At 44.1% G+C, this 27,688-nt stretch overlaps 2 protein-coding genes across 5 annotated transcripts in view; both read left to right on the top strand.

The window, feature by feature from the left end:
• Window positions 1–12,094, top strand: part of RGS7 (regulator of G protein signaling 7) — a 256,673-nt gene extending 244,579 nt beyond the window's left edge. For both annotated transcript variants that reach the window (XM_080389764.1, XM_080389763.1), the window contains exon 17: window positions 2,787–12,094. In XM_080389764.1, the coding sequence (XP_080245890.1) occupies window positions 2,787–2,948 (162 nt within the window). In that variant the 3' untranslated portion in view covers window positions 2,949–12,094. The remainder of the gene's footprint in view (window positions 1–2,786) is intronic.
• A 115-nt stretch (window positions 12,095–12,209) lies between these two features.
• Window positions 12,210–27,688, top strand: part of GREM2 (gremlin 2, DAN family BMP antagonist) — a 54,253-nt gene continuing 38,774 nt past the window's right edge. For all 3 annotated transcript variants that reach the window (XM_080389777.1, XM_080389775.1, XM_080389776.1), the window contains exon 1: window positions 12,210–26,014. The gene's annotated coding sequence lies outside the window, so the exon portion shown is untranslated. The remainder of the gene's footprint in view (window positions 26,015–27,688) is intronic.

The following is a 27,688-nucleotide window of genomic DNA, read 5'->3' as shown; positions in this document are numbered from 1 at the left end:
AGAACAACTTGTCCTCAGTTGACTAAACTGGTAAATAATGGATAAATATAGTTTTGATTGGGAACAGCTTTCTGGCAGAGGATGGAGTACAGCACTAAAGAAGAATTTTTCTCACCTTGAGTCATGAAATCTGCTTGGTTAAATTAAAACCATTTCCTTAACCTGCCCGTACAACACACAAACATCAGAGATGTCCTTTTGCTGTACTGGTGCTTTGTGCTGCCTATGCTATGCTAGCTGCAACACCTGGGCAGTAATTCTGTTTGGTAAAACAGAAATAGCTCAGGTTTCTTTGTTTCTTTCTATCAAAAGCAGTACAAATTTAATTTGTGTATTTAAGCAAAGGCTCAGGGTTATTTTTCTCTATTTTTTTTTATTTTTCCATCTGGAAAGGAAATGTTGTTCTGTTATAAGTTTCAAGCTTCAACATGTAACAATTGTGTTATAAATTCTTGAGTGTCCTCAGGCTGGCTACCTACCTCAGTAACTCAGTCCGGCTGTGACAGTACCGTCTCCTTACCAAAGTGTGCTTCCCCGAGCCTGCAAAAGGGATGCTGCTATGTCTGTCGGGATGAAACTTTGAATATTGCCTACGAAGCATACAGAGGACTTTTATAAATACGTTTCTACTTGTTTCTTCACACAGATGGGCTAGAAATACACATCTTACAGTGTTCTTGGTATACTTAGTAGAAATAAAAGCCCAGCTCGCAACAGCAATAGGAATATAAGTCATTGTATTTTGAATTTTTATAGTCATAAATTATAGCAATAGTTCACACAACCCAGCTATTATCTCAGATTGTCTCTCTGTAGAATCACAAAAACAATCTGAGTCATCCTGACTTGATTCATGTTCAGTTCTTGTTTGGGAAGGCTTCCCTTGCCATCAGACTGCCTGGTAATGGTTTGGGTTTTGGATTTGTTTTTTTTTTTTTGGTGAAAGCTCAGATTCTGTACAACAGTCCCACAGCCTATGCTGCGTTCTGCAGCATGAATCATGGAAAATATACATCCCCACTTATTTGTAGCTGGTTATTTTTGCAGAAGTTTATACGGAAGAAGAGCCATGAGATTTATTTTCTATGTTACATGTGAGTCTTTTTGGCACTCTGATAGGAACGGTTTAATACAGACTTATCAAACATATCAAAAGATGCTCAGCATTTGAAAGAGGGAAAACAGGTGGAGTTGGCATGTAGAGCCTAGCCTGAGTATGAACCAGTTTCAGAAAGAAAGACAGTGAATTTGCCTTTTTGAATAGAGCAAGGCACCAGAGAACTGTGTCCCTGTTGCTGCCAGGGTCCTCTTCGTCATCTGCCACTAAATTCTTGCAGAACTTTTATTTATCTTTGTTGTGGTTTTCATTCCACCTACGTATAATACGTTATTTTAATTAGTACGTGCAGAATATATTATTTCAATTACGCCATGCAGTTGATTAATTAATAAATAACTTAGGCTCTCTCGCCTGAAAAGCATGATATAAACAGGCAATGATTGCTACTTGCCAGCCTTCCTTACATCCCTTGAGAGAGACCTCTCAGCTGAAAACGCAGCATAGTAACTCTATATAGTTAGACGTGAAGGGAATAATAACGTCTGACTTCAGGGAAATGAAGGTACACAGAGTAAAGCTGATACTAGCTAACATTTCTACAGCTGGACAGTTGAGCAGCTTTGCTTCTGATAGTGTCCTGCAAAAATGCAGTACTGATTTTACTGTTAGTAACAGAGGTAGCATCAAAGGCCGGCAAGAGAATAAAATCGTCACTTCAAACGTTGGCAGATGTTACAAGGATTCACGTTACCGTATATGATGAGGATTAAAAGAACTCTAGAAGGAAAAGTCTGAAGTGCTCGGTCATTTGTTGGCACATGACTGAGCAATAGTCATTTATCCGATGGGCAAAAGTGAAGGCAGACGCGAAGAAACAAGGTGTAGGGGCTGCGCGTCCCCTCTGCAGGGGAGCAGTAAGCTTAAACAGGACACAACAGGTCCTGTCCAGCTGGTCAAAACTGGTCAAAAATTAACGTGACCCCTGGGAATATGCATTTTTGGCAGGGAGGCCTTGTTTCCTCTGTACTCTAGAAGGAATCTCCTACAGACTGCCTGGAAACCAGACAGGGTGTGGGCCACAAGAGGGCAACCAGAAGGCTGGAGAGAGCACCTTCTGGTAGAAGCTGTAGGTATGCAGTCTTAAGGGTATCAAGAAAAGGTTAAAGGATTACCTATTACAGGTGGTAAGTATCTACTTTAGGACTAACATTTTTCCAACCTAGCAAATAAAGATATAAAAAGATCTGGCGGCTGGAGCAGAAGGAGCGCGCAGGAGGAAAAGGCTGTGCTTTTCACCAAGGAGTCACTTAGCTACCAGCATGGATCACAATAGGTTATTGTCACTTTCCTACCATTAGCAATTTTTAAATTGAGAATAGATGTTCTTGTTGGTTTTTTTTAAATCTAAAATATGTATTTAAGTTTAAACTGGATCAAATTCAAGGATGTTCTGTGTCTGGAATTACGCGGTTAGTTGACCACATGGTGACTCGTGGGTTTATAATCTGAAAATCCTTTTGCTCTGACAAATAGGGCTGGAAGAGCTTTTGCTGTGGTTGAGAATCTGGATTCCCGGATACTGGTGTTCACTGGGGCCAGCACTCACTTTTCTTCCTTCTCCTTATCCAGCTTAGCACTGACTGGTCCCGGCTGCAGAGCTGCACTAGGCAGACCTGTCCTGCCTAGCCCAGGGATGCGCCTTTTTCACTTATTTCTCTCCTCCCAGGCTGGAACCACACATTCATTTTTCCGAGGAGCCAGGAGCCACCTTGAACCCAGGAACTTCTGTAGCGCTTTGAGAGTAACCATTCACAAAGACCTCACAGCTCTGAACTACAGCACGCACAAAGAACACTTTTTTGCTAGCGACTACAAAATGCTGCAATAAACTTTGCTCAAACGAAACCTCTGTTAGCGGTAGTGGAGCTTCGTATGTTAGCCACCAGGGATTTAACTATCAGATAATTGTGATTACGCATCCTCTTCAGAGCAACTTGCGTTATTTAAGAAGAAAATCAAACTCCAATCAAGCTGTTCAGAGGTTTTGAAATATCCAGATGTAGAGCTCCCAGCTTCCCTGTTTTAGCCATTGGGGTACAGTGCAAAACGCTGCTAAGCAGGCAATAGTCTCAGGATTTATTGCAGTGACTGAACTTGCACATACAGAAAGTTCACAGGAAAGCCTGCTCTCGTGAACTTTGAACCAATATTTGCCGACTAAGAAGCCATAGATTATTCATATAATAAATGGATGCGTATCTGTCCAAATGTTTAATAAAGATAATATGTGAGAAGCATGAAACAAGTCATTTTCCTCTGCAGTAAAAATATATTTTTTCTATTGGATACAGGACAGTGGCAATAGCAGTTTAAACTTTTTGAAGCTTTTGTGTTCAGAAAATGAGAGTGTAATAGGAATTATACCAAAAATACAGGTCTTAGAATTGGAATTGTCAGATCAGATGAGACCAACGTTTGGTGGTAATGACTGAATTCTCTTTAACTGAGATATACACACAGACACACACACACATCATTTAAATAAGAGCTTGATGCCAAAAGGTAAACTGAACTGTGCAATATGGTCCAGCTAAATCTGTTTTTATAAATACTCTGTGTCCCCAGAAAGACTTGAGGACAATGATGCTATTAGTTTTAAAAGGTCAGATCACCTGTTTGTGGATGCTTTGGCTATTGGAGTATGCCTGGCCTGAAAAGGTGAATGCTTATTTGGGTCACAGTTGCCATATGCCCTACAGCTGCCTGCTCCCTACGCGTGCTTGCTCTCTCCCCTGCAAACTACTGACAAAAGACAATGTGAATGTTACCAAACAAATAACATGAATTACATCTACACCATCACAACAAAGGTGATTTTTATTTCCTGGGTGTTCCCAAAAGTTGTGAACACAACCTCCGTGCCCAGGATGGTGTTTACTGTCCTGTTGCCAGCACAGTTGTCTCCAGGACTGGGAGTCTGGTCAGATGAATTGAAAATATTATTTCTTCCCCATGCACTCATGTACTAGTTGTGACTCAAATATATCGAAGAAGTTTTCTCTCTTTAAATATATCTCTGCATATCTGCATTTCAGATTTATGTTATCCCAAATTCACTTTATATTTTGCATCACACCAAGTGCCTACATAACTGTTGATATTTGGGCTCAACAAGAACGAGAGGGAAGTGAGGGTGGGGGAGAGACTGAAATGAAGTGTGAGTGTATTAGTAGCATCTCTAAGCTTTGGTCTGGGTCTAGTGCGTCTTTGACAGAACTTTTCAGTCTCAAACTTGGAGCAGTGGTTGCCCATCAGCACTGGGCAGTTCCCAGGATGGGAGCCCATTCTGTCCCACTGGCACTAACCACAACTGCAGCACGGGTCTGCTCATTTAGCCTGCTTAATTCTTTTCACTTAAGCGCACACACACACATACACAAAATGCTTCTTTTGAGTCCAGCTACTTCATTCTGAAAGGATGTGACGATGCCTGTGCTTCTTGCTGCCAAAGGACTCCCGAAACCTTGCATTTTTGGAAAAGGTAAGTGGTGGAGGAGATGGACCTGCAAAGGTGAGAAGGAGCATTCCTCACAGCTAGAAATTACAGCACAACTCTGGTTAAGATCCCAAGCTCCAGCTTTATTAATTACACAAAGGCACCTCTAGTGCTGCTTTAGAGCTGCTATTACTTTCAGGCAAGGGCATGCTACAGGTAGCTGCAAGCCAAAATTTTCACTCCATCGGACTTTATTAGAATAGCAGAAGGTGAAGCCAGATGATGGAAAACACATTTGTCAAGAGTTTGGTGTGACCGGCATCCACTCCTGAGCTGTCATGTGCTGTAGTGTCTGCACACAGGGTTTTCAAACTGTCAGAGGAGTGGTCAATCCTTTCGGATTTGATAGAGTGATGCTGGCATTGAGTTCTGTGGCTGCAGTCATGTGTCAAGAAATTATTTGTGCTGGCACAGTGAGTTCAATCCACGTCTACATCCTTGATACTTGAATCTCATAAACTTCACCAAAAGAGATGCCAGTAAACTGTTATTTTCTGTAAGCACCGTTGCTCTGTAATCATTGTAACAGCCATCACATTTGCGCTGGCACTGGCCAGCAGGGGCTGAAATCTCAGCCCTGTTGAAATCTTTGGTAAAGATTTGGCTGAGAATTGCAAATAGGTTTTCACACAAAATAAAAAAAAAAGTCAGAGAGGGAAAAACAGTTTTGTGTAATAATGGTAAAATGCTTTTGGTTTTCAATATCCCAGATGCCAATGCCCTTATTTTATAAAAGTTTCAGTTTGTTTGTGCTAAAATTAAACAAATAAAAGTTCACTCCTCATTTCCATCTCTCCCTCCAGAAAAGAACACCTGGCAGGACTGTGTTTTGATGCAGATGCTGGCAGGGCCACAGCCCAGCTAGGTACCAGGCAGCATCGCATCGTGGTGGGTGATGCCATGGGGCATATGCCAACTGAATTCCTTCTGGTCAATGCAGGGATTTGGTTCATATTCTTAAAAGCCGCCTGCAGCACCAGACAGGCTGTAGAGAACATCCAGCCTTCAGGCAGAAATTTTCCTTTTTTCTGACCTGAGCTAATAAAAGCCCTCTGCTAATCAAAGCAGCTCCGTCCACCGGGTTTAATTGACTTTGGAAGCCAGCTCTGTAAACACGTACCTGTGGCACCAAATAGCTAAACTATGAAAACCACTGTAGGACATCAGGTGCTCGACCTGTAAGCCATTACGAGATTCCCACTAAATGCCTCTAAAAGTTGACTTGCTCATAAGGAAAGAAAATTAACTGAACTGACAGACATGCCTCAGCACTTTTCGGTGACCAGAGGAATGACTATTAGTGTTGTACAAAGATTTAAAAATGCTGCCAGAAATTATAAGGGATTTTTTTTTATTATTATTATTATCGGTTCTTTGCCTGTTTCCCTTTAGAATTAGTGTTTTATTTATTCGTGATGCTGATTTCTTCATGGTTGCTCCTTTCTGACGCGTTCAAGGTGGGCAACGTCGAAAATAGGAGCAACAGCAGATGGCAGCACCAAGCTGCCTTATCTGGGCTGTCGCAGCAAACAGAAAAAAATAAAAATACCAACCTACCGAACAGCAGTTTCTTGGAGTTTGCTTTCAGACCTCCTTCCTTTCTCCTGTTCTTTTGGATTGGTTTGGTGTTTTGCTTTTTATTATTTATTTATTTATTTATTCCCCCTTTCTGTTTTTTTCTACTGGCTATTGGAAAAAAAGGACAGCAGCGGAGGAAAATTGCGATGTCAGGTCATCCTGTATTGATTTAGTAGAAGATAGTAAGACCTGATGTGACCTGCTGAAAAGATGACATGAGGTTATGGCCTAGCCTACCAGCGCTTCACGTCGTATTAAACACTCCACAGGGGCAACATCTGGAGGGTTAAACAACTGCTGGGTAATGCAATTTTAAATACCACTTCATCAAAGTAATAGACTCCGCAGGACCCTCTTGGGATCTGTAAACTGATGTGTTCCAGGCTTTGTGTACTGCAGCCCTTTTGTGTAACACATTAAGGAGCGCCTGATAGCTCTGGCTGTTGCAGAGTGACAGAACTGAGGTTTGCAAACTCATCTACACGCCGCCGCCCTGCGAGGCCTGGGATCAGATTCATGACCTTTATGGTTTTCCTCTTTGTTTTTTTGCTCAAAGCTTGAGAGTTTGTGTCTCCAAAATTCCTGTGAGCTGAGGAAAAGGTTTTAGTACCACAGAGTTACTCCTGAGTCTGTTCTAACAGCGGTGTAGGAGGTTCAAAAGGAGACCAGCTCCCATGCTTTCTCTTTTCCAGAGCAGTCACAGAGGAGCGAGCAAACCTCCTGTGTGCTCTTCATATTTCAACCCGAATAACGAGCGGATTCCTTAGGTCCTTACCAGACCTGGCTCCTCTCCTGCATTCCTCAAATACAACCATAGCTCCAGCAATACATCTCCTGAAGGAAGCATGGTCTCCAGTTTGGTGGACCACAGAGGCTGGTGCCACCACCTAGCTGCAAATCAGCCTACCTGGCAGTAGAACGGTGTTCCAAAAGAACTCCCTCCACTATTTCAGAGCTGCAAAGCAACAATTAAGAAAAGTCACATTAAATAATTAATCACTTTAGTCCCATTGAATAATTAATCGCTTTAAGTGAGGACAGCCCGAGAACTTTTTTTCTTGCTGGCTAATGCAACTTTTGCTTTCTGAATCCAGGTCCAGCAGAGCCCTCAGCCCGCACAGCTCCCAGACAGATTGTGCTCGCTGTCACCAGCTGACCTCTGTCACCTCCAGGAGTGTGTGGAAGGACACTTAGAAACTCCTTTCCAGGGAGAACAGTGCAGGGTAAGGCTTGCAGCCGACAAAGCCAGCAGCATTCCGCTGAGGTGTACGGAAAGGCTTTGCTTCTTCCCGAGCCAGTGTCTCCCTCGCTGCTCTCCTTGCCTGCAGACCCTGCTCTCTGCTTTACTGCAACCATTTCACATCCAAGGGCAGCTGAAAATTTTCAATTACCTGACATGGTTTCAGTTCAGAAGTGTCTCTGGGGTAAGTTTTTATGTGATGCCTTGCAGAGAGGGATGCTGATAGTCGTTACAGAGCAGGGGGAGGAGGGCTGAAGCCGACTGTAAGCCACCACTGTAATTTTATTCTTGTTGCAGGTACTTGTAAGCTCTGTGAGGCTATCAAGAGACCAGAGAAATGTGGTGATGTATCTCTGTCTCCACCGAGCCATATAAAATAGCCAATCTTCAGCTATTTTAGTGTGAATTGACCCTGAAGTGGCTGCAGCAGCCTCACCTGACATCCTCCATGCCCGCCCTGCTGGCATCAGGCAGTCCTAGCCATGGCTCATGATATTAGGCAAGCTGTTCTTTGGAAATTATAACGTTTATGAATGCACATATATGAGAGATGCCCTCCCCTCACTAAACTACTTGGTGGCCTACACTTCAAAACCAGGACTTATTAAGACTGCAAACAAGTGAGCTACTATAATCTACTTACTGGAATTATTTTCCATCCCTCGTTACTGCTGAGGAGTCAGCGGCTGCCCTCCATCTGCGAAGAGGTCTTCATAAGAAAATGGGGAGCAGTAGGGAAACAGCATGGATTCTCCAAAGAATGCATTAGTTTATTTATTTATTTCAAATGTCTTTCATGTCTTGGCTTTGTGCATCTTTTCCAAGCAGCAAATGCTTCACAGATGGAAAGAAGCAATTTTCAGTTGTAAAAATTCTAAACAGTTCAGGTGAAATGAAAAACAGAGCATCCTGGAGACGTGCCAGCTTTTTTTTCTCTTTTTTTCTTTTTTTAATGTTTTTCCCCAGCCTTGCTTTGATTGTGAAAATATTCACCTACCTCCAGACTTTATAGCATGAGAAATGCCCTGCCTGGGGCCTGATCTGTGCCTGAGGTACCCCTGTGGGCTTGGTGAGAAAGGAAGGCTCCTGTTCCCACACAGACCCTGCACATCTGCACTGATTTTCGGCAGGGTAGAGCCGCAGTAACACTACTGCAAAAACTGAGCCTTACATAAACCAAACTTATACTGGCATAGCTCCTCTTCTGGGGGGAGCTCTGCTACGTTGTCATCAGGAAAAGGTTTGACTTGTCCACTGATACTCTTTTCTGTCAATTCAAATGGCTAGGTAGTGAAATTGGGGGAGGGGGGGGGGGGGGAAATCATGGGTGATTTGTGAGAAAGAGCAATAAGCTTATTTTTAGACACCCCCCACTGATAAAACCTTATAGGATTTATGGCAGATCAAATTAGCAGGAACTTTAGTAATTACCCTCAGAACCTTCGGCTATCACATGCTGCCTACGAAGCACTTAAATCTCCCACACGCTCCCTGCCCATGGGGAGCTTAACTCATCCTCCAGGATATCTGCCTCGGAGCCAGGTACCTATAGCCAGAAACCTATACATCTATGTCCTGCTGTGCATGGACTGAAGCCTGGCAGTGGACAAAAAAGCATCTCCCCCGTGCTGCTGCTGGCCGTGGGTGTGGAGCTGGAGCGATCCCCACACGGAGCAGGCATCCGCAGTGGAGGGAAGGAGCACGGGGGCCTGGAGCTGCCTCTGGGGGATGTGGGGGGTGGTGATCCAGCTCCCTGGGCTCCAAATCAGTCAGGACACTCATGGGCAGAGACCGAGGGAAGTACAAGAGGCAGCCTGGAATTATTAGCTGCTGCCGCATCTCCAGGAACGCAGCTCCGGAACACACTAATGCATAATGCTCGGCCGCTGGCTCCCTTTGGATGTTGCAAAGGATTTTACAAGACGCATTTGACAAGCATGTCATGCAGGGCTCTGCAGGGAGAGGAACACTCAGTGGTGGGTGCTGAATCAGGGTCTAAGTGTGTAATCCGAGGTTATTTGCTATGAAGTCTAGGACGCTCCCTGAAAAACGTTGAGTTGTGCAGGAAATGTCTGGTTACTTGTGTAACTGTTTGCAAGATATACAAACTCATCAGGCTCTGACTCCTAAGTCTTATGACAATAATGCATTTTCTTCCAGACATGTTCAATTGCATATCTGATACACATACTGCTCGGCCAAAATGACTTGTTAGTGATTTATTTGGAATATCTAGCCTTTACCATATGACATCACCTCCTTAACTTGATGAAAAAAAGGTTTAGACTGAATTCTTCCCATTAAAAATAATGGGGCAAGGGCTTCTTGATGCCAATATTTACTGATATCAAAGCAAAATATTGTCTTAGTTATTTGTTTTAATTTAGCCCAAACAGTACACAAAGCACAGTGTACAAAAACAATATGTTCTTTCTTCTAAACCAGATCATCACTCACTAATTACTATATGATTTGAATGAAAACAGAGGCATGATTCAGTGATGCTTTACAGAAATTATCTCACTATATTTAGAATTTTTTTCTTACCCTGACTGATAGAGGGGTCACATAAGATGACCTCCTATATCTGCCTTCATCCAAAATCTCAAAAGGTTTGCTTTTTAATTTTCCATTCTACATAATACAGTAGAATAAGGCCCAGAGACTTTGCTAAGGACTCTAAGAAACAGCTACATAAGTATATGTATTCGGGTCATAATGTACATAGTGTGTATATATGTGTGTGTCTTGTGTGTGCACGCACACACATACACAACCAATTTTTAAACTTTAATTAAAGCTTGCAGGTCCTAATGACATTTGAACATTTCTAAAATGCAGGTGTTGCATTTCTGTTGGATTTGGATACATTTTGCACAAACTAAATTCATCTAAATCTAAATATAAAAAAGACTAAACGTATCTGAATCTGACACAAAATCCAGCCCTGTATTAGAGAAAGCTCCTGTGCCCAGACAGGTTCCTTTGCTCCTGAGGGCAGACCAGGGTGCAGCCAGAGACATGCCTTGCTTTCCTGTGATTTCTGTCCGGTTTGGAAACTCACCTGGAGACTCAAGTGTTGCAAGCTCAGGTAAAGCATCAGAGAAAAACTAATTTCAAGCAAGGACTGACACATGAATACGTAAGAATACTTTGCACAGAGCAAGTCTTCTACCAGAAAAACAAACAAACAAACAAAAAAACCCAAAACCCCCAAACAAACAAACAAAAAACCCCCACAAAAAAACCGCAAACAAACAGGAAAACCAGATTTGACCCAAGATTTTTGACTGAGGACTCTAGGACATGTTTGAATATAAATGAATCTGTCTCTTCCCTGTCACATTTCTATTGCCTAAGAAATCTTCAGCAGAAGATACAAATGCATTTCTCTCAAACCTTTCTATCGAAACACTCCTTGTTTACACGCACCCAGCAGACCTTCACTACCACCGTCATCGGGTGCTTTCTCCTGCCTTCTAACAGCACCTGGGCTTCTGGACCCAGGGTAGGGTGGTGTAATGGCACCCATGTTCAGCAGGTCCAACACACCAAAGCCCATTCATCGGCTGCTTTGGCGCTTCGCTGACTACAAACGTGGCCAAGCGACGCCACCCGCATCCAACACCAACTTGAAGCAGCAGCTCACCCGCTGTTGCTTCTGCGCGCAAAGAGGGAGGAAAATTTCTGCCCGGTTGCCACTAGATGGAGTAAAGCCAAAACTGTAGATTTAATTAGTTTTGCGGTGGAAATGCATCCATTTCCTATGTAGTTTTGTCGTTTGCTGTTGTTTTTTGGTGTGGGTTTTTTTTGGTGGGTTGTGGGGGTTTTTTGTTGCGTTTGTGTTTTTTTTTTCCTTAGCCTGTCTGGCTCTAGATGGATTCAAAGAGCCCTGTCTATGTTAGCATGCTGCAGCGATTTGTAGGGTTCACTTAAAGGATTCATGGCATTTGGACTTTCCAGTTTGTACATTGGAGAACTGAAGTCAAATTCTTAGAAGACTGGCTACCTTTGTCTTCCAGCACCCAATTTCAGACAAGTAAATAAAGAGTACAAACTACGGACACAGCCCCTGTGCTCTGCCTGCACAGGTACATGGGTTCTATCTTTAGGCATCTGAGGTAGGTCATCAGTATCTGATGGTGCCAAAGTCCTCCAGGAGTATTGATAGTCTGTCTTCCCTCTTTCTCTTTCACTCTGTTGTCATGCCTTCTGTGCTTGTCCATGTGGGCATCCAACCCCCATCCTCTGCTCAGCTAACCATATGCTAATAATACACGGGGACATCATTAAATATTTCTCCAGGGATGCGGCGAATTATCACTTACACTGCTTTTACAGCACAGGTGGCATTCCCAGATGTGCTCAGCATTGCCCTCGTTCTGTTTCCAACTAGGGCAGTTTTACTATCACCTTAAAAGGCAGCTGACAATAAGACAACAGTTGTGGCTTCTGAAAATCTACCTCATACAGATGTGTATTTTGAAGAGTACAGTGCAGCTTGAGCACTGAGCATACACATATAAAGTTCATCACACTGTTGGTTTTGTAACCGTGACAATTCTGCATATACGTGAAACTGCTGAACCCTCTGAAAGAAAGTCCAAAGGTGATTTATATACTGTTTTGCTTGGTTCCCTGAGTAGAATAGAATAGAATAGAATGGAACGGAACGGAACGGAACGGAACGGAGGGGAAGGGAAGGGAAGGGAAGGGAAGGGAAGGGAAGGGAAGGGAAGGGAAGGGAAGGGAAGGGAAGGGAAGGGAAGGGAAGGGAAGGGAAGGGAAGGGAAGGGAAGGGAAGGGAAGGGAAGGGAAGGGAAGGGAAGGGAATAATTTTGGTTGGAAGGGACAGGCAATGATCATCTAGTCCAACTGCCTGACGAATTCACGTTAAAGCACGTTGTTAAGGGCATTGTCCAAATGTCTCCTAAACACAGACCTTGCTAGGAAGCCTTTTCCAGTGTTTGACCACCCTCGAGGTGTCTATTCCAATCCTGAGCACCTTTATCTCCTGCCACATCTTACTTGGCAAGAAAGTAAGCAATTCATTCCTACTCTTCCTTGAATCTGAATGATAAGCTATTTTTTACCTTTATTCCTTCTGAAGCAGGAAACATTTCAACTTCACAAGCTTTGAAGGTCTTCTGCTTACCAAATGAAAGCCTTGCAGATCTCTGCTAGCACTAACACTCTTCCAGATGAGGCTGCTTGGATGTTATTTCTTTTCCACCAAGTGGGGCTCTTTTTTACTGTACTCGGTGATGAAATGATTTAAGGCAATAGCTGGTCAGAAATCCAAATACATCTCATCAAGAGCTCTTTAAAAGAAAATGTTATTGAGGAATGTTTCTGCTTGAAGAATAATCTTGTATTTTTTCCAGGAAGTTTTGAACAGATTTGAGAAAAAATAGAAACTTTGAATCAGAATGATGTATCCACTAAAATATTGTTATGGTATTTTTGCAATTTTTTTTTTTTTTTAGAAAGCAATGAAATTACTGTTTATAACAAACCAAGAAATTATAAATTTTATGTTAGTCTATAATTTATATAATATATGATTATATCTTATATAAAATTAATATCTTATATTAATTGATCTCTTGACTTGAAACACCATTTTGTTTCTGACGAGTGGAAATTACAGGTCAGCTGGAGAGCAAAGAAAGTTGCCATTTCAGCATAGAGGACATCAATTTGAAATAAAAGCAATCTCTCCTACAGAGCTCCCCATGCGAGATGCTTACCCCTCCCCCTGCCCCGTGGTGTGCCTGCACACATCAAGACTGTCAGGTTTTGGTGCCCAGAGATGGCTTGTGAGGTCTCAGTTGTGCAAGCCAAGCTGATTTTTGCTGCTCCAAGGCTAGTGGAGCTGGGCGAGAGCCAGGCATTCCTGTCATGGAGAGGAGAGGAAGAGTGGGCAGGAACATTAAGAGGGATGAAGAAAGAGCCAAGGGAAAGCATCAGCAGTTCAGGCTTGCTGCTCCTGATGCTTCCAGTGGGACAGGGAAACTGAGCCCAGCTGGGCTGCTTCCAGCCCAGGACCGTGACAAATTCCCACATCCCAGCTCTTTCTTCAGCAAAGCATGGAAACATCCCGGCTAGACCTCTGGCATAGGCAGTGTCTGGTTTTCTCCCCTCTCCCTTCCATGGTAGTATCCTGCCAAAGCAACTTGCCCAGGCCTACCATTAGCTCTGATTTTGACTAACAATTCCTTTACTTGGCTCAGTTCAAGAGTGCCATGCCAGAATTTACAGGGTATGTGGGTGAGGCGCCTGTCTTCTGCTACCAAAGGGCACGAACCCCTCAGCAACCAAATTCTTTTCCTTACTGAAAATGTAAGCTGGATGGAGCTCGTGCATCACACCTTTCCAAACAGGAGCTCAGCTAGGCTCTCCTGCATGCCACAGGACTTCTTGACACCCCAAAATGAATAGTTTATTTACCCTTTTTTGCTAATAAATTTATGATTGCATTAACTCCCTCTTCCTTTACATCCCTGCAGGAGTGTTAGTTTAGAATCACATCTTATGAACATCAGGTATGTCAACAGCTTTTGCAATTAACACAGATTTTCTTTCAGGGCTCTCATACGTCTTTTGACAATTTCTCATCCCATTTTCTTCACAAAACTGAGCACCACCATATTAAAAATGTGCTACGAATGAGCTCACAATTATTTGTTGCTTTGATCAAACACTTTGAGTGTAGCTATTAATAGCCAGATACATTTCTCATCTGCATGGGTAGAGAGATCTCCCACAACTACCCAACTTCTGTTTTAGATTAGTTAATCTAGTCTTAGTTTAGATTCAGTAAATCTAAAAATTAAGCATCAAATAGAAAGGACTTCTCTAGCTTTTTTTGGTACTCAGTGGAGAGAAAGAAGCACTTTCACAGGGCGAATAATTTCTGCTGAAAATGTGTAAAGTTATGGCAACAATAACTCTAGAGATACTTATCTCTCTCTGCCAGTCACAAAAGGGGACCTTTGTGTAACTTTAAGTGACTAGCTTAAAGTAGGTAACTGATTTTTTCCATGCTAAATTTGGGTCAGATGAATCCCAACAGCTATGTCTTAACTTTACCATCTAATAAAAACAATGTTTTTACGTCATCTAAAAAGCTCTGTATTGGGAATGCAGCTACATTTGTACTAATGCATGTGTATTACATATTAATGAGTCCATCTAAACCCCCGTTTAGGTACAACTACATTCTACTAATTTGCACCAACTACATTTATTTCACGATAGGGTTTCTTTGTGTCTTCATCCTTCCTGACCTACCTTTCTATCTCTTCATGGTCTGGAAGACATCACTGCCTAAATGCTTGGTATGCGGTTATAGGATTGGGTTTTTTTTTTTAACTTACTGAAGAAAAAGCATTTGGAAACATCTCACTCCCTTCATTGCATATTGCTTGGCAATATTCTATAGCGCAGAAGTGGTTTTAAAATTAGGTTGCTTCCTGTCGCTCAGCTTGTAAGCCTCAAGTCTTTATATAATTTTGCAGCTGTGAAATATCATTTCATTCTAAGGCTGTAAAGAAAATTGCTTCCTTCTCCATCCTTCAGGCAGGACCACCAAGCAAAGGGGAGAAAGGATCCTGCTAGGGGCTGTGCCTGCGGTTGGAGCAGGGGATAGCGAGTGGCTGCAGGTCACGTACGCACAGCGTTTGCTCGGAACGTGTTTGCCCTGGGAGCACGGGAGCCAGCGGCTCTGTCGGTGTGTCCTTGCCGTGCAAACCTGTTTGCAGCCAGCCCAGCTCCAGGGCTGCACTTAACCGGGAAGGAAAATTATGCCAATGAAAGCAATTCTTTTTTTTTTTTGATATGGAAAAACGTCAGAAGGGGCTAGGATAAGATTAGGAAAACAATTTCCATTGCTGACCAAAGACCAATTTAAACCCAGGTCACCAAAGGTGAAATGTCACTACACCGAGTTATGTCGTTTTGACTTCTAGTTAATCCTTATTTCAAGGTAATGAAACTCAACTGTCAGCTGGAATACCATGTCCAGCCCCAGTATCCACACCTTCAAAAGGATTTTGAAGAATTGGAAAGCGCTCAGGAAACTGCTTCAGGAATGCTTTGAGAACTCTTTAATCCAGCAGACACAGGCATAACAAGATCCAGTATCAGAAAGCTGTGTTTTGAAATATTCGGATTAGAAATAAGGGGTATGAAAACTGCATAGGCAGGGAGGGACTTCTTAGATTCTTCATCACTGCAAACCCTTGAATCTGGACTGGCTTTTCCTGTAAAAAAAGATCATCCTCTGCTTAGCTAGAACTCTGGAGTTCAGGCTAGAATCAGCAAGATTCATCATATTCCCCTTGGGCCTTGGAAAGCAATAAGTCAATGAAAAGTAAGGTACTTAATTTCAAGCCTTATGTCTCATGTCTTCTCTTTCTGAGCATTTTTTGAGCGTTCTTTTGAGCAACATAAAAGTTGGTACGATAGTCCTGTACCGAATGGAAAACCCGAGCCAAACTTTAGATAAATTCTGGTAATTGGTTATTTTAAACTATGATCTTGGGTTCTTATAGATAAAAAGTATATTGTGTCTTTTTTGTTGTTGTTGTTTGGTTGTTTTTTTGTAGTAGAGATGTGAATTCTGATCCAAACTTTTATATATATATATATATCTATATATATATATATATATATCTTCAAAGAGCTGGAGAAGAGGCTACGCTGCAAAAAAACAACTATAGAAAACAATTTACTTTAGGACTCTTTCTTTCCATACTTAATATACACTTGCAAATCATAAGCTCATCAGATTTGGCCACTATTTAGAGCCATTCAGCTATATTTTTATTAAAAGGATTGCCTGTAAATATGCTTGAGACCATTCATATTCTTTTTTATATTTGCTATCTTAATTGCAGTGGTTAACTGGTATTGGTTATGCTGCCTGAGTGGACGAGTGGTCTAACACATCCAATGCAAATATTTACACATTCAGATCAAGTGTGGCATCCACAAATGTTTGCTTGAATAAAATTCATTACTTAACTAGAATATAAAAATATGCATAAGAAAAACTGAAACTTTTTAAAGTCCTAAAAATATTCTGAATACTTTGCATCAGTGCAATTCAGAGGAACGTGGAATGATACATCAGAGACTTCCAATGTTCCTTCCTATTTCATACAGCTTTTTTCCAGGTGGTATCCTGTCCCTGTTACCTATTGCTGCTCCATCTCTTCTTTCAGTATAAATTTGTAACTATCAAACCCTTCTGTCACCAGTGCTTTCTCAAACTTCCTCGTGCCTGTTTTCCTCCCCTCCTGACCACTTTGGTTCCAGGTTATTCCACTCCACCAGAGGCGTACATGCAAGCCACCTTGCTGTAGCTACGCTGTGAAGTTCTGCTCATCTGCAGTGCATTTTTCCACTGCAGGTGGCCAGGGCACCTGAATGAAGTATATGGTACTTCGTGTACCTAGTATTTCCTTACCTGAAGCAATATTGCTGCTCTGTGTTACCCACAGCACCCCAGGAGCTGCAGAATTCGTAACCCTTATCTCTGGGCACCAAGCCCCAGAAGCTTGTTTCTGCATTTCCTAATGGTTAGAGGGAATGGCACTGAGCCTGTCTTCTTGCACAGCATTTAAGTAGGCAGTGACGATATTGAAAGCAGAGCTGAAGATGTGCTCATGTATTCGAAGTTTGCCTGCTTTTTTATGTAAATTGGCTTAAAAGGAGTTAACAGCATGAACTGTCCAAGTCTATCAGACATGCACACACACCCTTCTCAACAAGATGACTCACAAAGTTGATCAATGAAAATACAGATCTAGGACTCGAAGAAAGATAATTGTGGCCGGTCTTGCCTTCTTGTTTCTAGTATGATTTTAGCCATCTAATCTTGTTTCCTTAGCCTGCAAACTTCTCCTTATTCCTACTCAAGTTTACTGTCATATATAGAAACAGGGATTATCCAGACCCTATATAACATGTTGTGAAAAGAGAGATAAGTAAGCACAGCAGTGCTGTCATTTTTAACTTGCTGAAGGTCCTCAGATACTCTGGAGCTGAAGGCTTTATAAATACCTGGTAGTAATCGGATATGTCCCTTGGAGAAAGGATGATGCTTTTCCAAATGCAGTGTCAAGTACTCATGACACCTGCAGACCCTGTAAAATGACAAATGCTCCTGCACTGCTTTGACTGTTTTGTGTTCTGTATGCATGATTCCCTCCTTGTCCCTGCATGATTTAACATGAATTAAAATAGATAGCATATTTTATGTATTACTGATATCAAAACAGATTTACTGATGCACTTAGGCTCATGTATTTGCTATGCATTTATATGAATAGTGTGACATCTCATTATCTAAAAACTGAGTATTAACTGGTTGTTAGGTATAGCTGCCTGAAGCATCCTACCCTTTGATGTTTAATACTCTGGCGATAATCCCAGTCCATCACTGAGAAACTCCCTAAATAGTTTGCTTGAATATTCACAAAGGCTAGTGGCTTTCTGAGAATGGACAGACATATGCCTTCATCTAAATTCCAGCTCAGCCTCCAACGAGGCAGCAGGCGAGCAGCCAGGGCTCCTCCTGGGAGTCAGGGCAGCAGAACCGCGGCCACTGCCCAGGCTCCCCCAGACACCCTGCCTGGGGTGGGAAGGCGGCACACCTCGCTCCTCACGTTTGTGATGGAGCTGTTCAGATGCCAGATTTGCTCTTAGGACATATAATATTTGGTAGTTCTGCTCTCTTATCGTTTGGAAACTTAAATCTGGGGGAAAGAACATAGCCAGCTCAAATTCCTATCCTCTCCAAGAAGAGGAAAAGACAAATTACTTCTTTTTTACTCTGTGTGTAAATGTTCTCGATATTAATGCATCCTTTTCATTGCATAACACGCAGTATTTGGGATAATTTTGTTATTTAAAAGAAGACTCCACATAGTGTTTCCACTCACAGCTGAAACAATCTGTTATTAACTAATAACAAAAAAAGAAGGCTCTGAAGGAATGAAGAAACAAAATGTTATGTTATGTAATAAACATATATATATCAAGGTTGCATAATTTATTCAAAACTGGATAGACATTGTTGTGTGACACTAGGAGCAGAGAGAAGGAAAAAATATCCCATCAATTACACGGAGTTGATGAATGATGTATTAACTTCATGTGCGTTGTAGAAAACAGGCCAGGCAGATTGACAAAACTCGGCAAAAATAATTCAATCCACAGAGTCAAATTATGCAATAAAAACAACCTGGTGCTATTCAAACTGGTACATGTCACTTAAAAAAAAGGTGGAAATATCCCTAGATTCCCAACAAATCATAGATTCCACTTGTTTTAGCCAAATCTTGATCCCCTTCTAGTTCATGCAATACATGTGAATGTTTTTGTGGTGATACAAACTTTGTTGTCCAGCTTTCCTGGTCCCTGATCATATCTATTTATTTCCTAGAGTTAGGAAAAAAAGTGTCTTAAGAAAATAACATAAGGGGATGTAGACCAGACATTATGTTTACGAGGCTTCCTAAAGAACAACCCTTGCAGAGACAGTCATAGATGGCAAATGTTACGTTACAGGATACTCAGTGCTCTGTCACCTCATTATCTCATACAGTAGCAGCTTCATATTATTTCTCCATAATATTTAGCTGACATGTTCCTAATATGCTTGAAATACTGAAAGAAGTTACTATCCTTTTGTTGAAACCCAATATTTCAGTGACGTGCTTGTGTATTTCCCAAATCGATTTCAGTGATGCGCTTGTGTATTTCCCAAATCATCCACTACCAGTCACTATCAGTGAGATAAATTTAGGTCTAGTTAAAGTATCTAATTAAATTATGCCATGTGATATTAATATTCTTCTCCCTTGTGTGCTGTACATAATAAATTGTTGTCATATGTATTCCATCCTCAAGATATCTCTGGCAGGATTCTTGTCACTTAAAATCTGTCCCGCTGTCAGAAAGAACCATCCATCATTTTATTTGTTTGCTTGGATCATCCTCTGGTGCTTGGGGTGTGGGGGGGCTCCCTTTGCCTTGGGCAACTCAAACGTCTCCCGCAGCCCGTTTGCTCTGTCGTAGCGAGGAAGAAAACGCCTGTTAAGTTCAAAGGAGCATAGGCAGCAGTAGGTTGCCTCAAGGGCAGCAACAGGGGAAAGCCTGAAGGACACAGAGTAAAAGAGCCAGAGCTTTTCTAACAAGGTGCAACCATGACTTAGCAGGCTGAGATTCGTTGTTTCCTTCTCTTTGTAGCTGCTCTCACATGAGGTCCACAAACAAGGGCAACATGGTGCTTTGGGTGAGTTTTTTCTTCTTTGGAACATGCTGCAACTAATTAATTTTCTTTCATCTTAGGAAGTTTTGCATGATTTTTCCTCTGAAACATAAGAGATGTGAGACCCCTCAGACTAAAGCAAGAAGCTGGAGCATGTTATACAAGGATACAATATCTATGGCTGGGCTAAAGACCACGTTTTGAGAGGAAAACCACCAGGAGCTTGGGAACTAAGGAGGAAGAAGGAAATGTTAGCTGATACAGCTGGAGGAAAGTACCCCAACATTCTGAAACTTTGTATTTCACTTTTTCTTCTTTTCCAGTTGCATGGATTTATGCTGTCTGGGAGTCGAGGGAGACGTCACACAAAAGCACCACTTGTAAGAATCTCACTCAACACATTTTCATGAAAGAAATTAACCAGGGACCCAGTTAATTACTCACAGTTCTTGGAAGAAGCTGTATTGGCTGCCTTCCTGGTTCCACACATATTGCCTTTATTAGTCGTTATACGGCAAGTGAATCATACATGACAGAGCTGGTCTGGCTCTAATATTTTGAGGTTATCTGGTCCTATTTAGTGATGTTCCCTAGAGATCCAGATGTCCCCACAACCACTCATGACAGTGAAGAAGGAAGAGAACTCATCCCAAATGGACTTCTGCTCTCTGTTGTTCATCTCTCTTCTGCTAGGTAGGCTCTCAAAACCAACCAGAGGAAACAGAGGTGGAGTGGAGGTTAACTGGTCTCCTCATTCATGCAATTCCTCTTGGATTTAGGCAGGATCACCTGCTCTAAAACCACTAGACCAACATTGAAACAGGGTGGAAAACAAGTATCTAAGGTTAATTCAGAGAAGGGGAATGACAGACCTTAGAGAGCTTACCATTAGTTTATTTTTTTTTAATTGCCATTGAAAGTAGCTCCAAACAAAAATCCAGCTCTGTGCCATGGAGTGTACAGAACAGAAAACATGGGCCTAGACATCTGCAATGCTTTGGCATATGAGATCACTGGTTTCACTCTAGATGAGCAATTTTTGAAGGGTTCTGGGTGGCTCATGTTCCTGAAGCCTCTTGAATTTTCAGAATTCAAGGATTTTGTAAAGGGTTCATGACTTAACAAACACCGGCTTTAAAAACAGTGTGGAGAAGCGCGCATTGGACTACCGTATTCTGAGAAAGGGCCAGTGAATATCCACAGACCCATTCTGTCTCCAAAGGGAATGACAGCATTAACATTTTGCACCCTCTTTCCCTCTGTTTTTTTCTGTTCTTTGCTACTTACCCCTTTTCTCATCATGATCTCCTCAAAACCAGTATGGCAGCATGTATCACTAAGGCTTCACCATTCTAGTTAGGAATCATCCCCAAGTTGGAAAACAATTTCTAGTCAAGAAGTTTATTTTGGATCCTGTGTGGACTCATCTTTTTTAATCTGGTAAGATGAGTTTGTGAACCTTCTGGAGAGTTTTTAAAGGTAGATGTGTGAGGAGCAATCATTCCCTCCAAGAAAACAGATGAAGGAGAGGAGACTTTCAGATACCCAAAGCCCAGGTTCCTGGAGCACACAGATGGGCTCAAGGCATCTGGATACAGCTTGGCCCAAATGAAATTTTACTGGCAGTGAAGCAAAAGAAGATAAAGGAGAAAGGTGCTAGCACTTTCTTTTCCTTCTAAGGAGCACACAGAGTAACTTAGGCTTGAAGTCAGAATTGGGCTAGACTGGGAAAGTTTCATTCATGTCTGCTGTGAAACACAAAGATGGCATTTTTGAAAGGAATAGTGTTATCCACGTGAATGAAGTTCATTACTGGGGGTTGGATGGAGTATTCACTCGTGTCCCAGGATGGGATGTTGCCCTGTCTCAGGTAGAGATGTATCTTAGAGTTGCTTTTCACAGCAGAGATAAAGTACTGAAAAAGCAGGATCCAAATTACCGCTGCTTAGAATGCTTTTCTGACTTGAATCCATGATGTTAGAAAGAACTCCAAATTAAAAAAACAGGTGCACTATGTCCAGAGGCATTTAGGTGCCTAATTGTCTATGAAAACAGTACAAGCTGTTGAAGACCTTGACAAGTGTGATTAATCTTAAGGGGAGGTGGCACTCTCCTGCATACTCGCAGCTTCTCCTAAGCCATGACCAGGTATTGCCGCTGCCACCTATTCCACAGGTGGCTGAATTATCACGCGGATAAGCTATGTGCCAAACGCTCTGCATCACCAGTGGGATATCACGTTTTACGGCTCCCATTCGGCAAGATGGCTTTAAAGGGGAGTTATTAAGAAGCCACAAGTGGAATACTTGTGCAGAGTGACTATGGCATGGGTCCAGCTGCTGGGACTGAGGGAAGTCAAGACCAGGAGGCAGTCACCAAGGAGAGACCAATCCAAGGCTCCAGGTGGAAAGTATGCTCAGGAAAACAGAGAAACCAGGGCTATCCCAAACCAAAAAGCAAATCAAGAAATCAAAGAGCTTGTACTAAAAGCCTTGGTTAAAGCTGTGTTAGGACTAGAAGGAGGTCAGGCAGGTTAGCCAAGAGGTAGGAACCGTACAGAGCCAAAGGGGAAGCAAGGCAGTGAAAGCAGTTTGTGGGATTGCTCCCAGTGCCTGAATCAGAAAGATATGCCAGCCCTCAGCCAGTCCGGCTTTTCAGGACACCGACCCCCTAGGAGGGTATCAAGCCCAGCTCCTGCCTACAGAGCTTGGCTGCTTAGCAGGGGCTTGAGAGGGGAGGGTGCGTGCTAACCCCACACGGATGGTCGGTTTGTTCATCAGTGCGGATACGTCCGTTTACAAGCAGGGAAAACCCATATAACGGCATGACCAGCTCTCTCTGGTTTCTTTTTTTCCATCTTACAAAACTCTGTGGATCGGGTCTTGGGGCAGAATGATGCCGGGGTGTGTGGCGACTGTACCATCCCTCAGGCCTCCCTGGGCTCGGGGGCTGCGCTACAGCCCTTCGTGCTCTGCAGACACTCCTGCCAGATGTGTTCACAGATGAAGACAGCTCTGTGTTCAGGGCTGCAAAGCAGAACCGAATTTCTGGGATGGCGGTGACAAAGATACGGTCCTTGCTGTGAAGGAGATGGGCACCAGTTGTTTGTGTTTCGTCTCAGTGTGAGACAAAAGGCACGGATTACAGCCATTCCTGAAGCGTAGCCACATCAGAAGTAGAACGTAGTCATGAAATCTGTAGATTAAAAATAGGTATATGCTTCAACAGCTTGCTGAATTAATGGCTCTGTAATTGCCAGGGGCCATTAGGAGGTTAGGCTGCTAGTTTAAGTACAGAATACGATAGGAGTCAGGCACCCACGCCAGCAGAAAGATGCAGCAATAACAACATGAATCTGCTTTATACTGATACTGCTAGGTAACTGCTATCTGCAGCATATAACCATTGGCGTTTAAAAAGTTAAAACAAACCCCACCACCTAACTAAAGTATTTTTATTTGCATAAAATTCTAGTTGTAGACCAGAGCAAAGGATAAACATGCTGTGTCTTTCTATGTATTTTCTATGACAGATCAACACCCTTTGCAGTTCTCATTAACCAAAGTGTAAAAAAAAAAAAAAAAAAAAAAGAAAAAAAAAAAGTTGTTTTGAATCAAAAATATCCCAGCTAGCCTTACTACTAGATGTGTGGAAGGAATATGTGTGAAAAACAAACACTAACCAAATAGAAAACGTAACATTCCTGTTTTAAACATCAGGCATGTAATGAGAAAATAAAAATTATTTATGAAGTCAAACGACTTTTAAATCTTTAAATTCCCCACATACCTTCTAGGATTATAGTAACCTATGGAAGGTCATTATAGTTATAAGGGAAAAGATTAAATAAGCACTTAAGCAGACATAAATAAAACGGACAGGTTAAAAGCTATTAAATTGAACATGACTAGAGGGAAGCTTACCAGTGCTGTAAAGGAATCTGAACTAACACAGAAGGAAACAAACACCACGTTGAGAATGGCTGATGAGAAGTAGCAACACTGGAGATACAAAATCTTATGATGTCCCAAGTCGTCTGTACAACAGAACGTTCTTGGGTTATGAGGAGGAGCACAAAGAATTTCTTAGAGGAAAACTTCTGTAGCAAGTTCAGAGCTTTTCCCCCAAAATAACACAAAGCAGGAGGTAAAATTTGTGTGACGATGATAAGATAATAGAGTTGAAAACTAGTAGCTAGAAAGAGACCGAAGGGAGCAGCCTGCCATGGTGCTTGCTGCAGCAAGCGCTCAGCTGGGGGGCCGTACCCCTTCCTCCGCCCCAGCTATCCATCTGTCAAGGGAGAAAAACGGGAGGCTGGCAAAAGGGCTTGAAAATGGAGCATCATTCAAGAGCTAGCATTCTTCCTAGGAAAAACGTCTGGGTGCAGGAAGGCACCACCATCCGAATTGGGAAATACTGGAGGGCAATCAGCCAGTCATTTGGATCAGGAGTGGGTGGGGAGAAATGTGCCCCCTGTAGGGGTGTCAGGGGGTGCTGGAGATGCAGTGGCTGCTGTGCCTCTTGGGCCATGGCTGGAGATGTAGCTAGATTTCTAAACTAGTAATTTTGTTTCTCCATGGAAAAAATAAACAGGCAGAAGGAAAAACATACAATGAAAAAGAAACATGATTTATTCTTTTTAGTTACTCTTGTGTTCCAGAGGTGTAGCTCCACTGAATTCACCAAGGGATATTTTTGCTAATAAAGCTTTTAAAACGAGGGATGGATTATACTCCAAGTATGGATATTTCTAAATGTGTCTGGTTTTATGTATTTCTCAATATTTCTATTTTAATTTTTCTGACTTTTGCTTGAACAAAAAACAAAAACATAAACATTTTTAAACTAGTTCTGTAAGCCCAAAGAGACAGAAATATTCATGCTTTCTAGAGAATGAAAAATAGCATTCAATTTTGTGTCTATGTGGGAATTTAAATACAGAATCAATTAAAAATGTTATGGAGGTTACCCTTTAAAAATGTACATGCTGCCGTCACGTGAAAGTATCTGTGCAACTCCATTCTATGTATCAAATGCTACAGTCTGCCAAATCCAGATAAATGGTGGTTTTTAATGGCACCTGATGCACCAACAGGCATCGACGCTACTTAATTCAACAGCGTCAGTTAAATGCAGGTCATTGCATGAATTAAGAGTGCATCTATTATAAGCGATCATTTTGCTCTCCCTAATTTTAATAAGGGATTTTGCCAACATGTTTACTGGAAATATTACATCTTCCCGTGCTGAGAAAAACCCATAGGGCTTATTTATTCGGTTCAGCTGTGTTCTTGTTCAAACAGGGGGTCACACCACGACTGAAAGCTTGCCTCTCTGCCCAGAGCCAGGTCCAAGGCTTTGACTCCGGCAGGTCTGCAGGAGGGAGAACCCTATTCCGAAGGCCACTGAAGTCACCCTGAGCGAAAGGAACACCGAGATCAAAGATGCACCGAGGAATGGCAATCACAGAGGGAATAACCCCAGATTTGGGAAGAAGCGGCTTAGCATCCCGGTTTCATTTTCCATGTGTGCGGTGATCTGACGTGCAGTTACCCTATCAGGCCGGGAACCCAAACAGTGCCAGGCTGGCAAACTGCAAACAGCAAACTGCACGGTGCTGAGCACCGAAGGAATGCTGCGTCCTAGCTCAGGCTGAGCCCTCAGGTGATCAGGCGCTGCATGCTTTTGATTTTACCAGCTAGGGATATTTTATTCTTTTTTTAAACGTCCAGAGAACAAACGCGTCTGACTATTGAGCGTGACACGACATGTCACGACCGCCTAAAGTCGCGCGTCCTGCAGCCGGAGGAGGAAGATGCGATCCCGGGTCAGATCCCGGGTGGGAATGTCCCTGCGTAAACAAAAGGCTGGGGCTTGGCGGCAGGGAGAAGGCGGCTGGGAGAAGGGCCGGGGGCCAGCTCTGCCCGGCGGGCTGCGGGGCCGGGGGCCGCCCGGCTGGAGCGGAGCGGCGCGGCGCGGCGCGGCGGGAGGCGGGCGGGGGCGGCGGGCGGGCGGGCTGGGGCAGCGCCGCGGCCCGGAGCCAATCGCGAGCTGCGGCTTGAGCCGCTCCCCGGGCAGCGCCGCCTGCGCGGAGACAGCGCCCAGCTCCCCCCGCCCGCACCCGGCGCCGCGCCGCGCTCGCCCGCGCCCCGCTCTGCCCACGGGGCGCCTATGGGCAGCTGCGGCCGCCCAGGGCTTCGCACCAGCGGCAGCGGGCGGCGACCGCCACCCCGCTTCATCAGCCCCGCGGAGCTAGGGCCGGCGGGACGCAGCTGCAGACCCTTCCCCGCCTCCCTGCAGGTACGGGGCGGCCGGCGGCTCCGCCCGGCCCCGCTGCTCCCGCGGCTCCCTTCCTCCTCCTCTTACGCTCCGCCGCCCCTCCGCGGGCAGCGGTGCGGCGCGCAGGGCCCGCGGGCGGGCGCGGTGGCGGTGACAGCGCGGGGTCGCCCCGCAGCAGCTCCGCCCGCGGCCGCGCCACGCGTGGGAGCCCGTCCGCCGGGCCCCGCTCCGCGCCGGGCTCCGCTCCCCTGCGCTCCCCGCTCCGCGCCGGGCTCCGCTCCCCTCCGGGCCCGGCTCTCCTCCGCGCTCCCCTCCGTGCCCGGCTCTGCTCCCGTCCGCTGCCCTCTCCGCGCCGAGCTTCGTTCCCTTCCGCGCCCCCCTCCCCGCCGGGCTCTCCTCCGCGCCCGGCTCCGATCTTCTCCGCCCCGGTTCCCCTCCCGGTTCCCCTCCCGGTTCCCTCCGCGCCCCGCTCCGCGCCGGGCTCCCCTGCCCCCCCCTCCCGGCTCCGCTCCCCTCCGGGCTGCCCGGCCGCAGCGCTGGCGGCGGGGACCGGCCGTGCGCGCGGGGAGCTGCGCGGGCCGCGTAAGTAGCGGAGCGGGAACCGGCTGGCGGCAGCGCCCGGTGCCGGTGCTGGGCGCCCTCGGGCGTTACCGGGGTGGCACAGCCCGCGGGGTGCGGAGCGGCGCCCATCGCGGCTGCCGGCCGCCTCCCGACACAGAACCGGGGGGTGGGGGGGAAATCACCTCGCGCATGGGACCTGTGCCCCTTTGTACCTTCCTCTCTTTGCTTTGGGTTAATGATGGTCTGTGATTATGAAACTCCAGGAGGGATCAGCTGCGAGACGGAATCGGCTGCAGATTACTTAAAGTCATTACTTTAAGTCATGGGTTAGAAATCTATCAGTGTGCATATACGCGGCTTTGGGGTTTGGGTTTGGTGGCGTGTTGGTTGCAAATGAGGATTATAATAATACAAACCCGTGTCTGTCTCACAAGGAGCTCCTGCTTGACTTTCTGCTAAAGCTAAGGAAATATTTGCACTTTCACAGGTCTTGCAGAATCGGAGTCACAGGTCTTACAAAAAATTGCAGTGGCATTTGGCTGAACGGCTCTTATTTTTAGCACACTATTGTGAAAGGGGTTATATAACTTTCAGTCGCCTTTTTGAGGACAAAATTAACAGCTTACAAGAATTTACCCCCCCTCCCCCCTTTTTTTTTTTCCTCCAAAAGAGGAGAAATAAACTGAATGAAAGCCAAATGACTAGAGTCAGGTGAATGTCAACCTGACAAGTGACCGTGACAGCGATTCTCTAAGGAAAAGCCGCAGGTTAGGAATCCCCCCCGTCCTCCTGGGAATCACAAAGCAGCAGGTGCAAGACCAAGAGATGCCTGTGCGCAGCCCCAATTAGCAAGCTGGTTATCAGGCCGCTTCAAGGCTATTTCTTGCTAAACCAGGGAGGAATCAACATCGCGTCAGCATCTCGTCTTCCCACTGGTGCCAATACAATACAGATACTGTGTTCCCTTAGGGGATTAGTTTGTTGCTTGAACTCCAAGAAGTACGCACCGCCTGAAATATTTGCTTAGAAATGCCTGATGTGTTTTAATGCAGATGCTTCGCTTGCTCAACTTGGTGCTTAGTTCTCAGGCTGGCCTTTCCTGATTGCTTTCCAAAAGTTAAGAAGAGTAGTGTT

Source organism: Falco punctatus (genome assembly GCF_963210335.1).
Source record: "Falco punctatus genome assembly, chromosome: 5".
Lineage (NCBI taxonomy): Eukaryota > Metazoa > Chordata > Aves > Falconiformes > Falconidae > Falco > Falco punctatus.
This window is presented reverse-complemented; position numbering and strand designations above follow the sequence as displayed.